The sequence below is a fragment of the Ambystoma mexicanum genome, chromosome 4q (assembly GCF_040938575.1).
Source record: "Ambystoma mexicanum isolate Mex_15411 chromosome 4q, UKY_AmexF1_1, whole genome shotgun sequence".
Taxonomy (NCBI): Eukaryota; Metazoa; Chordata; class Amphibia; order Caudata; family Ambystomatidae; genus Ambystoma; species Ambystoma mexicanum.
The window spans coordinates 921,910,998-921,928,869 of NC_090928.1; the positions used below are offsets into that span (position 1 = coordinate 921,910,998).

General features: G+C 47.4%; 1 protein-coding gene across 1 annotated transcript in view; it reads left to right on the forward strand.

Annotated features, from left to right (window-relative positions):
* The window catches only part of COX7A2L (cytochrome c oxidase subunit 7A2 like), a 76,380-nt gene extending 59,900 nt beyond the window's left edge, over positions 1 to 16,480 (forward strand). The window contains exon 3 of the mRNA XM_069608479.1: positions 16,168 to 16,480. Coding sequence (XP_069464580.1) covers positions 16,168 to 16,311 — 144 coding nt within the window. The 3' untranslated portion in view covers positions 16,312 to 16,480. The remainder of the gene's footprint in view (positions 1 to 16,167) is intronic.
* The last annotated feature ends 1,392 nt before the right edge of the window (positions 16,481 to 17,872 follow it).

Consider the following 17,872-nt stretch of genomic DNA (forward strand, 5'->3'; position numbering starts at 1 on the left):
CGCACCGGCATGTAACGAGGTGCACATGTTTGCATACCTGTGTGTGCACTGGGGCATGCAAGAGATGTGACACATGGGTGTGCTTACGTCACCATGATGGACATGCATGGTGTGCATGTGCGTGTGTCCGAGTAGTGAGTCTGTGACTGGCCAACCCCATGGATGCATGACACCTAGCATCTCAATGCGTGATTGACTCATGTGGCCGAGTTGTCCCCAAGTGCACTGTGACGGGAGGTCTACATGGCCTGATGCATGACTGTCATGTTGTGTGTGTATGTCATGTGCATGTACCATGATGCATGTGAGGTCCAGCCCCTCCTCTGATGTGCCCGCAGTGCCTTGTACATGGATATGAAGGTTTGTTGAAAATGGCATGCATGCTTGTGCATGTGTGTTGCTTGCACTGACCTGTGTGTTGGGGAGGGTGATGATGGTTGTGACATTTAACAGTGCCACTCATGTGCATTTGCTTTGTGTCAAGCAGACATTTGTTCGGTACACTGATGCATGTGTTCAATGTCTCCCTATCCACAGCGATGACTGAAGAAGAGAGCGTAGATGGTGCTGTGGAGCGCCACAGCAGGGATGCATCCACCATGGTAGATGCAGGGCCCAGTCATCCTACCCGGTACCATGAACTTCTACTTGCCACTCTTTGAACTGTTCTTAAGTGTGGTAACCCCAAAATTGTCCAGTGAATTGTGTCCAAACCTACTACGGGTGCAGGAGCCTTTTTTTTTCTTATTTAAGATATGTCAGGTTTGCTCCCTTGAAACATACAGATATACCTGCTTTCCCTCTAGTTGTTACTACCTATCCTCCCAGGTACCAACCTCTTCCGGTAGCGTGGAGACTGGTGCCACGTCGGCATCAACGGCCGCAGCAGCTGAGGGAAGGCCCAAGAGGGTGAAGTCGGTCGTGGGCTCCTCAGCAGCTGGAGGCCCAGGTGAGACCACACCGGGGCAATCGGATGCAGAAGACGGTGGGAAGTCATCCAGGTTGGTGGTGAACGAGAGGAGGAGGAGGAGGAGTGTGAGAAGGCCACATCAGCCCAGCACATGGGGCCCAGTGAGTTTGAGGTAGGTGTGACTGGTGCAGTCCAGGTCACCGTGGAGGGGCCTGTGACTGACCTTGTCCCCGACTCTCCGACTGCATCAGTATGCACCTGCGGTTATGCCTCGGGCCGTACCAGTCTGCAGGTAGCGGATGCATCCATGGAAACTGATCTTCCACTACCTGTGGATGAAGCAATTCGTGACAGGGTTGAGCCGATGCTAGACGGTATTGCAAGGCGTACAGGCGCCATTCGTGTTGATGTGCATGCTTCCATTCGGGAGCTTGCACATTATCACAATGTGGTCTGTCGCTTCATGGACTGGCTAGCTCAGCTCATAGTTGCGCATTTCTTACATGTGCTTTACACTGCTGTGACCTCTTCCTCCACTGTGCACCATTCGTCCTCCCTGCCGTCTTCTGGCCCACATACCACCAGGGCCCCTTGTGTACCTGTCCCGACCACAGCGGCCAGTCTGGTGGATACCACATCCCTGCCACAGTCGGGAGTCAAAGGAGGATCAGCAGAGGTGATCACCGCAGCAACAGGACCAATGGCAATGGAGGTAGTGTAGGCACCAAGCAGCAGGGCACGTGCGCAATGGCCCCAGGGGTTGCCATCATTCCAGAGGTGCAGGCACCAGGCTTATCGGTGGCGGCAGCAGGCTCCACTTGGGAGGCGACAGGACTCAGGCCCTCAACATGGTGGGGGGGGGGGCAGGTATCGGGCAGGAGGGAGACGTGGACCTTGACACAAGGATGTCTTCCGTGTTGCAGCAAATAGGCCAGCAAATTGGAGCAGAGCGACAGCCTGCACAGGGGGCACGACTCACTATCGCCAGGGTGGAGAACATTCTGCGCCGGGTGGAGAGGCGGGCCGCGTTCCTCGAGGAGTCTCGGCTTGAGAGTAGCACAATGGAGTCCCTGCGGGCCCTCGAGGGGAGAGCAGAGGCCCGCCTCGGGGAAATAGACGCAGAGTCCGATGATGCCCTGGCCGAAACTCTTGGGGGGTGGGGGGGGGAAATAGTCATAGGACTAGCCCGCTGCCTTTGTAAATGGTTCATTAGGGTTAGGTTTCCTTTATTTTTAATTTGGAGTTCGCATCTTGTATATAGTTATTTCTTCTTAGGGTAAGCTCAGATTTGGATTTTTATTTTGGGATCATGGACTCTGTAGCTTTGTACATAGTTGGACTAATTCTTCATTTTTTACCTTTTTGTTCGCCATGGAGTTATGTTTTTTTTTTATGATTTCATTTTGAAATTTGAGATGCATCAATGGACGTGGACCATTTTTTGTTTTAATCTAATTTTTGGATTACATTCATGTTGATTTTACTGGTTCTTTCACATTAATACATTTGTATTCCTTAAAATCAAAGTGGTGTCTGCTCGCAATGGTTTGGTGCATGTCTCACTCTTCTTTGGCTCTGTCGTGTGCCCCTACTGTTGAGCTATGTTGTTCAGGTGTATGCAGACATGCATGTGTGATTTTCTGATTGTCATGCCATGGGGTATCTACTGGGGAGTACAACCAATGGATGGGTGTTGAGGTGCACTGTGCGGGGGGCAGCGTGTGGTGGCATCTTAGTGGACATATGCTACATGATTGAATGTTAGGCCAATGTGTTGGGTGGGGGGGGGCATGTGTTTGGGCCTGCCTGCAGGGTATGGTCACAGGTGATTGGGGTTGGGGTTTCCCTTGTGGTGTGGGCTGCCTGTGGGGTATGTCACGAGGCATTGGGGGGGGGGTCCCATGTGGTGTGGGCTGCCTGTGGGGTATGGTCACAGGGGTGTGGGGGGCCCATATGGTGTGGGCTGCCTGCAGGGTATGGTCACGGGTGATGCGTGGGGGTTCCTTGTGGTGTGGGCTGCCTGTGGGGTATGGTCACAGGTGATGCGGGGGGGGCAATGTGGTGTGGGCTGCCTGCGGGATATGGTGATTGGGGGGTCTCATGTGGTGTGGGCTGCCTGCGGTCACTGGTGATAGGGGGGGGCATATGGTGTGGGCTGCCTGTGGGGTATGGTCACGGGTGATGGGGGGGGGGGGGGGAATGTGTTGTGGGCTGCCTGCGGGGTATGGTGACGGGGGGGGGGGGTCTCATGGGGTGTGGGCTGCCTGTGGGGGTATGGTCCCATGTGGGCTGCTGGAGAGGTATGGTCACGGGGGCGGTCCCTTGTGGTGTGGGCTGCCTGCAGGGTATGGTCACGGGTCACAGGTGATGGGGATCCCCATTGGGTGTGGTGATTGGGGGGCTGCCTCCAGGGTATGGTGATTGGGGGGGGGGCTCCCATGTGGTGTGGGCTGCCTGCAGGGTATGGTCACGGGTGATGGAGCAGCTCCCATGTGATGTGGGCTGCCTGCGGGGTATGGTCACGGGTGATGCGGGGGTTCCCATGTGGTGTGGGCTACCTGCAGGGTATGATCGGGGGTGGCGGGGTGGGTTACTCCCATGTGGTGTGGGCAGCCTGCCGGGTATGGTCACATGTGATTGGGGGTCCCATGTGGTGTGGGCTGCCTAGAGGGTGTGTTTACAGACAGCTGATGCAACACGTGCTGCCATTTTCATGTTATTTGGCTGGCGCAAGCGGGGTACGCGATTTCGCGGGTGTACGCTAGGCCCTTTTCACGCGATGTGGATGGTGCGAACAGTGTATGCTCCGATTTTTCAAGCAATTCCGATGGAGCAGGGCTGTGTGCTGTATTGAACATTTCACTGGCTTTTTCCTGGGCTGCCTGGGGGTCTGCCTGTGGAGTTGTGGTCCTCTATGGGCTGCCTGTGGGGTATGGTCATGGGTGATTTGGGGGGGAGGGGGTCCCATGTGGTGTGGGCTGTCTGCAGGGTATGGTCATGGGTGTTGGGGTACCTTGTGTGGGCTGCATGCAGGGTGTATTTGTGGCTGATGCCAGCACGCGCATTCCTTTTCACACGATTTGGCTTATGTGAGCGGGGGTCTGCAGCGCCCTATTCGTGTGATTTGGCTGGCGCGAGCGGGGTATGCGATTTTGCGGCTGTATGCTAGGCCCTAGATGTTTTTTTGGGAGTTTATCTGATACATATCGGTTTTACTACACATGTACTCAATATACACTTCATGCAACCTCATGTCGGAGACAAAACAATCTGAGGGACCTTGATGCGTGAAGGACCATGGGTACAGTGGACGTCACACTAGGAATAGTATTACTGGCACGCCCTGTCGACGTCCCTTTTTCGAGTTTCAAAAACTGTAATACTCTGCAGCTTCCACTAGATGTCGGCCTATAACATGGCATGTGAATCCAGCTTCCACTAGATGTCGGCCTATAACATGGCATGTGAATCTAAGCTGATGCAAGCATCAGAAATAAGATTACGGTGCGTAATGTATAATAAATATATTTCTGATGTTTGTTAATCTGCTTAGAATCACATGCTGTGCATAGGTCCGACATCCAGTGGTCACTGCGGAGTATTGCATTTTGTTTTTCGTAGTCGAAAAGGGGACGTCGACCAGGCGTGTCTGAAACACTATCCCTATAGTGACGTGCGTTGTACCCACAATCCCTCACGCGTCGAGGTCCCTCAGATTGTTTTTTTCCGCCCAGCTTCTGGTCGCCTTCACGCAGAGCTCCTCGAGAGACATTGCAACCCTCGACCTTTGGTCGTTTCTTCTACGAAGATTAATACAGCACTCCCTCAACGCAGTGTAGCTGTTCTCCGCCGAGCAAAATCGTCGACGGAGGGTCGAGCGGAGGAAATCTTCGGCGCCTGCCGAACACGTGGCCTGGCCTCGCTGGCCACATACAGTAGGGAGAGTGGGGTCGTGGGACATCTCTGGGTCTTTCTGAGAATGCCTTTCCCTTTCCCCTTCCTTTCCCTGGGGGTGTTTATCGCGATTTATTGCCTCTGCTATGGAGAGGACACCATTTAGGTTTTGCCCACTTTGTAAAGGCAAATTCACTTGGAAGGACAAGCACTCACGGTGTAACCGCTGCTTGCCCCTCGATCACAAAGAGGAAGGGTGCGCGGCTTGTCGGCTTCTGAAGCCTAAAACTCTAAAAGACCGTAGGGTTAAAAGGTGGGCGGCCTACGCGATGTCGAAGGCCGAAGGTTCACCCGCCGCTGCTACCACCGACAGTGACGAGGAACGCGATGACACGACCTCCGCCACGGAAGTCGAAACCCCCTCTAAGGAGCGCTTACGCGCTTCGTCGTCTGTCCCCGGCCCCGACGGGCTCGGCTCACGCCCTGCTTATGGGGATGAACACCCCGGCGACACTGACGCACACAAAGATTCACATAAAGATAAGCACACAACCCATGGCTCTTCTTCGTCTAAGTCGAAGAGAGCTTCGGCGCCCAAGGAGACGCAGGTTCCACCGGCGGCCTCCTCGGACCGTTCGGGTTCGAAGCCCCTCTCGCAACCGCAGCCGCGACCTGCGACTGGGCTTTCGGCAAACAAGGGCGCCACCACCAAACCATCGGCCGGTGCGCATCAACAGAAGGCGCAGACCGCCGTACAGCGCTCGATACCCATAGCGTCGAAAACTCAAGCTTCCGCCGACAAGAAGGTCGCCGATAGCTTAGCCAGGATCGTTGTAGCCGACGCCCAAAAGCGTACGCCGAAGATTTCGTCGAGCGTTACGCATAGATCAAAGGATACGCCGAAAACACCCGAAGGAAAGCAGGGACTACCCCCTTCAGTCAGGGAGTCTCCCGACACACCTGAGGGTTTTGAGGAGGGCGACGGGACACTTTCCTCGACGCTTTGGGAGAGGTCGAGCCATTTCGAGGTAGACAACTCGAGTTTTCCCCCGCTAGACCGCTCTGGGGTACCCCATGAAACTATGGAGAGACTCCACCTCTGTATGGAGAGGATGGAAAAGTTTGAGTACCCAAGCCCCTCTAACTCTCAGAAGAACTAGAGAAGGGCCTCAAGACGACCCCAGAGCCAAAAAACCGAGGCTGGTCGATCCCCTGCTGGACACAGCCTCAGACTTCCAAGATGTATATGACCTCACTGGGGAGGAACAATACTTCGAGGAAGAAGATGATTTCATGGACAACGAAGGACAGAACCAGGAGGAATGTCTAGAAGACAGAACAGACATTATAGAAGAAGGCTTCGGGATTAGCCCAGGAGAAGGACCTTCGCACCCCTGGCAATCACCATCAGTGTGTTCCGACACTGATGCCCTAAATCTAACTCCTCCGGATAATTCTCCAGTTAGGAACATGTCTCCAATTGACGATCAGCCTACTTTCAATGCACTGTTGCGCAGAGCAGCAGCGCATTTCGAACTGGACACGGGAGAACTCTCTCCAGAATTAGACTTTGTAGAAAGAGTCATTAAAGAAAAACCCCCGGTCAGCCAGACCATTCCACTCCTCGCCTCAGTTAAAAGGAGGATCACCCCGTCGCTGTCCACTCCCGCATTGATCAGAGGGGTCAATCCACGGATTGAGAAACTTTTCGCTCCTTCACCCTCAGACCCGCTCTACATTAGGGGACATTCCATACCGGACTCCCTAGTTGTATCTAATACTAGAAAGAGGGCAGGGGTACCACTTTCCACCAGTGAGGCACCCCCTGACAAGGAGGGCAAGAGGCTATATGCCCTTGCAAAAAGAGTTACTTCCTCGGCTGCCTTCTCAGCAAGAATTGCCAACAACAATTCCTTGCTTGCGAGCTACGCAGACGCGCAGTGGGCCAAACTGCGCAAAGACGCAGAGGAAGCACCGGAGCCTTTACGTACACGCCTACTGTCGACTATTGGCGAAGGAACACAAGTGAACCAGAGCATTGTAAAAAACTCTCTGGACGCGGCAGAAACAGCAGGACGTTCCCTGGTACAAGGAATACTCCTAAAGCGCCATGTATGGCTGCGCAACTCAGGCTTTAAACCGGAGACACAGGCGTCTTTAATAAATAAACCTGTCGAGGACGCCAACCTCTTCGGAAAAGCGGTAGATGAAGCCCTAGAGATGGCCAAAAAAAGAGTTCGACACTATCAAGACTCTTGACCAGATCTCTAAGCCCACTACCAGACGCGGCTATGGCAACAAGCGCTTTTTTCGTGGCCAACGGCAACAACAACAAGGTCCGCATCAGCAATACCCTGCCACCAATTACCAAGCCAATAGTGGGCAGTACAGCCAAAGAGGCCAACGCCGGGGCAAAGGGAGAGGTCGGGGATCCACCCCCAGAGGCTCCCAAGCCCCCAACAACTCCAAGTGACGCGAAGATTCGCGTCCCCTCCCATGCAACACCGGTCGGGGGCCGGATAACATCCTTTCTTCCTGCATGGGAGGAGATAACGTCAGACCGTTGGGTACTTTCCACCGTAGCCCACGGATACTGTATCGAATTCAACAGTTCCCCATCCTACAGACCCCCGAGGGGACGGCGGTTGACGCCGGAACATCTTGCCATCCTTCTTCAAGAAGTACAACAACTGCTGGAAAAAGGAGCCATAGAGGTCGTGCCTCTATCTCAGGTAACGGAAGGTATTTATTCAGTGTACTTCCTTGTACCCAAAAAGGATCTAACCATGCGCCCTGTATTAGATCTGCGCCCAGCGAACAAGTTTGTCAAACCCCAAAAGTTTCGTATGGTGACCTTACAGGAGGTGATCCCGCTGCTTTCACAGGGAGATTACATGACAACATTGGACATGAAAGATGCATACTTTCATATTTCAATGTTGCCAGCGCACAGAAAATACCTAAGGTTCATGATAGAGGGCAAACACTACCAGTTCAAGGTGCTACCCTTCGGTATAGCTTCAGCACCAAGGGTATTCACAAAGGTACTGGCAGTGGCTGCGGCCCACCTGCGCAGGTTGTCCATCCCAGTTTACCCTTACCTCGACGACTGGCTCATAACAGGGGACTCCTACGAAACATGTTTCTCCAATACCCAAAAGACGGTAGACCTTTTGTTCCAACTGGGCTTCTCCATCAACGAAAAGAAGTCCAGTCTAGACCCCAGTCAAATCAAACAATTCCTAGGGGCTCTAATTCAAACAAGGGACGGCCTCGTCTTCCCCTCCAAAGAGAGGGTCCAAAACATGCTGTTTCAGATCCCCCAATATGTGACCGGCCGAGAGGTGACGGTACGCAAAGCAATGCGCTTGCTAGGAATGATGGCGTCGTGCATTTATTTGGTACCTCACGCGCGCCTGCGCATGCGCCCAATGCAAGAGTGGCTCAACAGCCAGTGGTGTCAGGCCAGCGGACAATGGGACGATCTAGTGGTGGTCTCGCAGGCCTTGGTTCTCTCGCTACAGTGGTGGACAAAGGGGAACATGGAAAAAGGAAAACCCTTTGCCACACCCGCGGCGGAAGCCACTCTAACCACAGACGCATCCCTCACAGGATGGGGTGCTCACCTATCCCATCAGACTGCTCACGGAGTGTGGACTCCGAACGTAGCATCCAAACACATCAATCTACTGGAGCTACTAGCGGTATTCAAGGCGCTAAAAGCCTTCCAAGAACACCTACAAGGCAAGACAGTAATGGTCCTTACGGACAGCACTACAGCCATGTACTACATCAACAAGCAGGGGGGCACCCACTCTCCAGGCTTGTCCAAACTGGCCCAGAATATATGGAAGTGGGCTCTCAAACAGGACATGTTCCTACTATCACTACATGTACCCGGGGAACTCAATCTGCTGGCAGACAGACTCAGCAGAGATTTCCCCCTGCCCGAAGAGTACGAATGGCGTCTGCACGAAGACATAGTCTTCGACGTCTTCACACAATGGGGATTCCCAGAAATAGACCTGTTCGCAACCCTGGAGAACTCTCAATGCCTAAGTTACGCCTCCAGGTACCCCCAGAACCAATCCAAGGGGAACGGTCTATCGATGCAATGGTCAGGGAAATTTGTTTACGCTTTTCCCCCGACTCCCCTTCTCAACAAGGTGGTGCACAAGATGCACCAGGAACAAGTGACCATGATACTGGTGGCCCCAATGTGGGCCCGACAGCCATGGTTCGCTCACTTGATGGAGATGTCTCTATCTCCCCCAGTAAAACTCCCCTGCCCGTACAACATGCTATCTCAGAACAAGGGCAGGACTCTGCACCCATGCCCCCAGAACATGAATTTAGCAGCTTGGCTCCTGAGGTCATAGAGTTCGGACATCTACAACTCCCGCAAAGATGCATGGACATCCTCAGGGAAGCCAGAAAACCGAACACTCGCCACTGCTATTCTAGCAAGTGGAAGAGATTTGTCATCTGGTGCAGGAGTAAAAGCATCAACCCTATTGACTGCTCTCCCACACATGTGGTACTATACCTGACCCATCTCTTGGATTCAGGCCTAGTGTTTAACTCCATTAAAGTCCACCTAGCGGCTCTTTCTGCATACACCACCTCCCAACTCAAAGTGTCGTGGTGGAGGATCCCAGTTATAAAGGCATTCATGGAGGGAGTAAAAAGAATACACCCCCCGATAGCTGACCCTGCTCCCGGATGGGACCTTAATGTGGTACTTACCAGACTCATGGGCTCTCCATTCGAACCCATGCACAAAGCATCCCTTAAACATCTTACTCTTAAGACTGCTTTTTTAATAGCTATCACCTCCATCAGGAGAGTAAGTGAACTTCAGGCTCTTTCTATTCTAGACCCCTTTGTTACAGTTCACAAAGATAAAGTGGTTCTACGCACTCACCCTAGGTTTGCTCCGAAATTTATTTCTAAATTCCACGTAAACCAGTCTATAGAACTACCAACGTTCTTTCAAAATCCTTCCAATTTGGGAGAAAGGACTCTGCACACACTTGATGTACGCAGGGCGGTCATGTTCTACATGGAAAGAACCAGACCATTGAGGAAGACTAATCAGTTCTTCGTCTCGGTGGCAGCAGGAAGAGAAGGAGATGCGGTTTCAAAATCCACTATTTCTAGATGGATTGTTCAATGCATCACTCTCTGCTATACTCTTGCTAAGAGAGAACTACCCTTTAAGCCAAGAGCACACTCTACTCGAGGCACGGGGGCATCCATAGCATTCATTGCAAATGTTCCCCTTGAGTCCATCTGCAAAGCGGCTACCTGGAGTTCTGTGCACACCTTTACAAAACACTACTGTCTAGATACACACTCTAGATCTGACTCCCAGGTGGGACAGGCAGTATTACGACACCTTTTCTCTACTGTTCCTTCTCATAACCCACCGCCAACTCCGGGTACTGCTCGCTAGTCTATGCACAGCATGTGATTCTAAGCAGATTAACAAACATCAGAAGAGAATGCATTACTTACCGTAAAAGCATTTCTGATGGTTGTATCTGCTTAGATTCACATGCGCCCACCCTTCCTCCCCGCTCGGATGGAAGGAACATAAACTTCCTTTATATATCTCTCTCTCTCTTTCTGTACTCGCTCACGTCTAGAAGGCTCCCTCAGGGCAGAAAAAATACAAACAGAGGGACCTCGACGCGTGAGGGATTGTGGGTACAACGCACGTCACTATAGGGATAGTGTTTCAGACACGCCTGGTCGACGTCCCCTTTTCGACTACGAAAAACAAAATGCAATACTCCGCAGTGACCACTGGATGTCGGACCTATGCACAGCATGTGAATCTAAGCAGATACAACCATCAGAAATGCTTTTACGGTAAGTAATGCATTCTCATATTGCAAGATTCTTAATTTTTTTACATATAAGCATACCTGACTGTGTATTGTTAAATGTAGATCTTGTTGAATCTGGAAATAGAAATCTTGGACAGTTGCACGGTAGTTTTTTGATGCAGATGCCTTTCATTAGGAGATACGTACTCTGAAGTGTTCAAGTGAGATGAACGGGTTGGGTGTAGAGCTTTTGGATGTGATTGGTAAATGGATGTGTGACTCTATGAAAGCAGCCATTGGGGGAGTGTTGAGAACATGGAAGCGGAAAGGGGAGAAGGGCTGTTACAGGGTCCGCAGACACTGTGCTGGTCCGTGGACAGCACATGCCACATCTGTCTTTTGTGGATGCCTGGCATGGAAAGGGTACTGTGGGGATTAGCCAATCGGGTTTGCTGGCTGTGGTGTACAGGAAGAGATTGTTTGCAGGAGTTGAGAGCACTGAAAATGGCTGTGTTTGAGAAAGCAGACTGTGGATTTTGGAGGACTCTTCAATTCAGTCATTGAAAGTGTATGCTGAAAATGATGGCATCTTTAGAAGTATTGGATTGGCAGAAGTGGACGTTTTGTGGCATGCAGTTTGTGGTTAAACTGGGCAAGCTTGTTTGCATTCTGTGAGAGTATGGCTCACTTTAAATATCCAGGCATTGTAAATGTGCGTTGTGGAGAGGGTTTGTGACTCCAGTGTATTTGCAGTGTTCCTGAAGGATTTCTTTAAAAGCCTAATGGAACGATTTCTTGCTGCCAAGATGAATTTTTTTCTGAAATAAATCGGATGCAAACGTGGAGATGTCCAACAAACGTTTTCAGTCCACAAATGTAAGCATCAAGGCAACTGGTCAATAAAGCTTTATGTGCTTTTTTTATATGCTGCAGGAATGTCATTTTGAGAATGACAATATAAGTTCTGAATTTTTCTGGTCAAGATGGAGTTCATTCCACATATGCTGGAAATGCAATTTTTTCTTTACAGTGGTAGGAATGCATTGAAAAAATTCCTGTAAGAAAATTGTAAGTGAAGATGCACAGTGTACAGTACTAAAATAACTAAGGAAAAAAAGATATGTTAACAAACCTCCCCACCCCCAAAAATAATTATTTTCAGAGCCACCAGTAAAGATTAAATAACTTAAATGGTGTTTAATTCCCCACCCCGCCACCCTTTTGAGTGGCTGTGGCATTTGAGGACATTTCGTTAGTCCACAGATGGCACGTGCCACATCCTGGTCTTTATAAGGTTGCCTGGCATGGAAAGTGGACTGCAGAGACCGCGGACGCTCATGGTGTCCACAGACATCGGGGAATCAGCCAATCCTGTTTCCTGGGTGTGGTGTACAGGAAGAGAGGGTAGCAAGTGTTTTGTTAGGAGTTTTGAGAGGTTTGAAAATGGCCATGGTAATGTCTTTCAGCAGGCAGAGTGTTTGGATTTTGGGGGACTCTTCAATTCAGTGGTTGAAGGTGTATGCTGAGCATTGTGGAATATCCCTGAATTGGAAGTGTTCTGGTATGGAGTTCGAGGCATGAAGTGGGTGGACCTGCTCCCATTTTGTGCAAACATGGTTGAATTGAAACATCTGGACATTATTGTTAATTGTAGAGGGAACCGTTTGGAATGTGACTGGAATTTCATTGCAGTTTGCAATGAAGGACACATTGGGAAAGTTGAAGGAAATGTTCCCAAATTAGAAAATTATTTTGTCACGCATTGCGCAGAGACAGATGTGGAGGCGTTGGAGTTAATTCGGTCTGCAAATGGAAAAAGCGAGGCGCAACGTCAAAGCTGTGTGGTTTTGTGCGAGATGTTGGCATTACATTGTTTCATAATGAGAAGATTACATTTAGTAATGCCAACATTTTTCTGAGAGTTGTAGTTCATCTAACTAATGTGGGTAATCAGATTTTTGTAGAAAACATTAAGAAATAAATTCAGTAAAATGTTTTTTTTTCAGTTTGTAAAACCAAAACCTTTTTTTAAAACGTATAAAAACGGAAATAAAATGTATTTTAAGAGCCACCATTTTTTTTTTTAACACGCAACAAATAAAATGATTTCAATTCTACCACCCCACGCCTGGAATTTTTGGGATGTCCGCGGACTACTGCGCTGTTGGCGAACTATGCAGGCTGCACAAGGGCCTGTGACTTTTTTTTTCTCACTTCTATTTTTTAACTGTGAAAGCTAAAGGAACCGTGTTCTCTGTGTTTTGTGATAGTTTTATTTATTTTATTTTGGAGGGTGGGGCTTTTTTAAGGAATGGTAAGGGAGGGAAGGGGCACCAATCGCAGGGACGAATGGGAAGGTGGAGAGAGGAAGATGTTGGGTGGGCCTTAATCATGTAGGTGGCAGTGTTTTTCCATGCTCCCTGACCGCACCCTCGAAAGCACTCTGAAATTGCACCCCCTTTAAGATCGCTTTTTCACAGTTCAAACATAGCACTCTGACCCTTTGAAAGGTAAGGGTCAACAGTGTTCTGTATGGCCTGTGAAGCCGCCGTTGGGATCCTCTGCCCCAAAGTAGTATCCTTTGTGGTAACGGGAGCAGATGAAGATGAAGATGATGGGGTGGAGGGAGTCAACCTACTCTTACCTGAGAAAGTTATTGTCTTTCTCAGAGCAGTTGGGTGGTTGGATTTGGTGTGGCGCCTCATGGAAGTTGTGCCGTAGGAGTACAAGCTAGGTTTCCTGCGACTGAGTACAAAACTCAATGCATCCAACCTTGCTTGCACAAGCTTTTGGGACATTTCCAATGGTTGTGAAAGATTGCTGCACCTAGGACTCCCTCAACTGGTGACCGGGACTTGCTCCACCTCATCCTCTTCTTCCTCTTGATCCTCATCATCTTTATCACCGTGCCTGTTCGGTGGTGGTGGTGATGAAGTACTACTACTACTATCAAGAACTACTTAATGTATTCAAGAATGTACTCATCTGAACAAAACATAATAATGCAGTATTGTTGTTAATACAAGAATCTAATTATGCATACACTTAGGCAATGGCTACAGCATGTACTATAGAAGTACAATATTTTTTATTTGGTAATTTTGGATAGTAAAATAATGTATGGACCATCTCAGAGTTTCCAATACTGATAAACCTGGAATAAATAGCGAATAGCTAGTAGTTTAAGTTTTACTACATACTTGTGTTAGTACAAACAATACACCTCACATACACATTTAATGCATACAAATCTGAGGCCAAATCCTAGGAAACTTCAGTAAGCAGGAAAGAAACAATACCACCAAATAATGACAGTAACGTTAGATTTTATCATCAACTATTGTGTGTTTGAGGCCTTGCTTATTTCCCCATGTACATGTATCATGAACTGAGGCCAAATCCTAAGAAAAGTACCTTAACAACATACAACAAGGTTAATGTGTACATATGTAACAATTTTTTAATTTGTAAAATTGTCTCCATCGGTGAACACAATCACGTGGCCTACATCTGTACGCGAACAAAGAGTTGTCCAGATATGTGATATTATCAATGCTATTTGTGATGTCATCTTTGATGTCCTGGGTTGTAGTCTTAGCAATGCACAGAGGTGCTAAAAATCAACGGTGGCAGGGATGAGCCAAGTACTCGCCTTGTTTGTTTAGGATACCTGATCAATGAACCGATCTGCACCACTTGGTGTTGGTCCTTGAGAATATCTCTGATCCAGACAAGCGCTGTGATGAAAAAACCCAACCCATCATAATTTGATGCAGCACAGTGTTTGTTTTGTAAGAACAGTTGACGGGTCCTCATTGAGGGCAGTTTTGAGATGTTTGAGAGGTCATCCTTTGTGGTTATTGCTAGCCAGAACCCTGACTGTCAATCTTGTATATTCGGGCCTTCTTTTCCACACCCTCATGTAGTTACCAGGTGTCGCCACCCTTAACTGCCCTACTTTGGCAGGGGAGGTTTTATAGAAAGTGCTTTGGGATCTGCCGTTGGTTTCTTCAAGGGGCTGGATTCTATTGTCATATTTCAGGAAGCCAGGAAGTAGTGATGGCAGAAAATACTATATTCATGTTATGGAGTAAGGTTCTTTTGTAAGTCTCGAAACCATGATACTGGCTGTTGCCCTCAAAAGCTGGTTTGGACGCATTGTTGAACACGATTAGAAAGAAACTGGCAATGTGGTGTGTTTTATGAAAGGGAAAGAGGACTTCCGACTGATAGTCATTTAGTTGAGGATGTTCTTGAGTTGTGGCTATAAAGAGGAACAAGCTTTTGGTAGCTGTAAACTAAAGAAGATGCAGTTTTCAGGTTTTGATCAATAGCATTTCTTTGAAAAGCACCAACTCTGGCTTGTAGGCTTCGCAGAATATTTTCTTGTTTAACAGTTAGGTTGTATCTGTGAGTCTTACATTGGTTCTTCTCTCAGAAAATAGCATTCGTCATTTGCAATCGAAATTGCATCAATTCAGTTTTGGGCTGCTCTATCATGGCTCAGCCATTTGTTAATTTTGGCGTCTGATTTTGGTTTCTTCAGTTTGATGGAAGCGTCCGTGTGAAAGGCTGCTGTTAAATGTCTACAAAGTGTAAATAATACATTGTCAACACTATCTTCTCTATTATCTTATCTTGTGTTGCAATGTGTCAGTGAATGCTGATGGAGAAACACTCTTAGAATTCTGATTGGGCTTGTCTCCATGTGTTCAAAAGTGATGCTGCTTGGTTGAGACTGCAGGTGAAATACTTAACATTTCAGTTCCTCTTTGCAGTCCGGGTTAGTTCATGAAACGATTACACCGCAGTAGGGACTTTAATTACTTGATTGTCATCATCTACCACTGCATTGGAACCTTGCGGAAATCTGTGATGGTAGTTTGCCTGTGTTGGGCCAGAAGGGTTAAAGTCTTAGATTCCAGTAGTTTTTTACAGTTCTCCTTGGGTCATTATTAATTCTCCAGGCACGTAGACTGGAATGTACGAAACACAAGAGCAAATGTTTAAATCCACACTCAAAACCTATATCTTGTCTTTGCATAGTGTTCTTGGAACATTAATGTTTGAACGTGGACGTTACAAAACAGCAGATTAAGGATTTCCTTGCCGATGACGAAAGCTTTTATAAATATCAGATCATTCTTGTCTGTGATCAACTTGGGAACAATTTGTTTAGAGTCACGGGTTCAGAGACTGTTGGTGAACATTTTTCCAGCGACTTTCTGCTGAATTGGCACCAAAACACGAAGCAGGTAATGCCTGGTTCAAGAGAATTAGTATTCATTTTTAATAAAAAAAAATGTATGAGTGAAAATAGCAATGTGTTATTTGTAGATGTGGCATATCTATTCTTACTGACCAGCCAATGTTTGTGATGCTTTATGCAAACATGCTACTGCAAACATTTTAAAGGAAATGTTCAAGATTTGCCTTTGTGTTCATGCCACACATCTGTAAACTATTAGGTTTGCTGTTAATGTGTGTTGTAAAAAAGCAAACATGTCCTTGACCATGCTCTTCTCTTTTCAGAGGTCTGATGGATTGCCAGTACATCTAAAGCGTGGGGTTCCAGATCGGTTGCTCTATCGCACCACTATGGCTTTAACAGTTGGTGGAGCCCTCTACTGCTTGGTAGCTCTCTACATGGCTGCACAACCAAGAAACAAGCAATGAGTCGACGAAAACAGACTATACATCCTAATTTCTCCAAAATCATTGCACAGAGCTATTTGTATTTATTTGAAATTGCCAACATTTGCTTTAATCATGTGGTTTGATTTGTTTTTACAGACAAGTTACTTTGTAATGGTCTTTTAAAGCATAAAATAACTATTTGACTAAATATGTTGTGGCATTTCTTTCCTTTTCCTTGTCGGCAAGTTATTTTTTTCTTTCAGCAGGTTCTACTCTGCCATATATCTATCAAACCTCCCGCAAGTTAGGATTGACGTTTTGGATAGTTTATGATCCTGATCCCTTTGCTTACAAAAGTGGACTATTAGTTTTTTGTGTCCCTTGACAGAGCCACGTTGTTAATTACGTCTTCAATGTGCGTTTTCCCTAATAGATTTATTTTGTTGCCCTTAGAAGTAAAAAATAAATAATTTTCTTTAAAAAAAAAGTGCCATATATTGGATGGCTAAAAAAGAAAAAAAATGCAATATGATATATATTTAGGAGGTAGCATTATGTGGCAGTTTCCTTGTTCATTGACGCAAAAATGTAATGTTTAAATAGATGGGGGGGGGGTGGGAGGAGTTTTTTGTAAATGTGTGTGTGTGTGTGTGTATAGAGAAAACATGTATTTTTACATTTGTTGAATTTGCAGCTCCAATTTCCAATTTTTGTGTGGCTCTCCTGGAACTTGGATTGTCTGAGTAGCACTTTTTGGATAAAGGCTGTTGAATAATGCTACTCGATAAAGCGGATGTCCTCATTTTTGTCATATTGATATACAGCCATAAGGAAAAAGATACTCCTTACTAGTGCATTTAGGTTTCCTATTTGTGAGTGTTTAAACACTCAGCTGCATGTGTTGATACAACCTGGTCTTCAAGTGATCAGCCTTGCTTTGATCTGGACATCCAATTCCTATTCAGCTGACTGTTGGGTTAGCACACTTCTGTATGCATCGCTTAAACCTTTCCAATCACTGAGGAATTAAATTATGGTGCTAGTTTGCCTGCCGTGTTTAGATTTGACGTTTGGTCTTATTCCATCAACATGTACATCTACAAAAATGTACATTTGACACAAAAGTAATACAATGGGCACATTGCTAAAGTACAGTATCGTCTGAAATAGTAAAATTACATAAATTATGATATTGAAGATTCCCTGTTTTCTGCTTGTGTAAATGAATGGTTTCATAGCTTAAGTTTACCCTGCACATAGAATACCACGAGACACATCTCTACTAGTCTGCATAGCGGTGAAAACGGATCTATGTGATGACTGCAACCCCCAAAATTGCGACGGCTGAACACGCCACCTTTAAAAAAAGAGAAACCCCCTTTACAACACATACATATGCGGGGGAGACACCCCCTCCCTGCTTACCCCCCTCCCATATTACTATTATATCATATACCCCCCATATATATATATATATATATATATATATATATATATATATATATATGGTGTAAGGGGGTCTAAAAAAAGTCAGAATTTCGGCCGTTGCAATTATGAGGGTGACATTTTGGGCCATTACCCTAAAAACTATGGTCACATG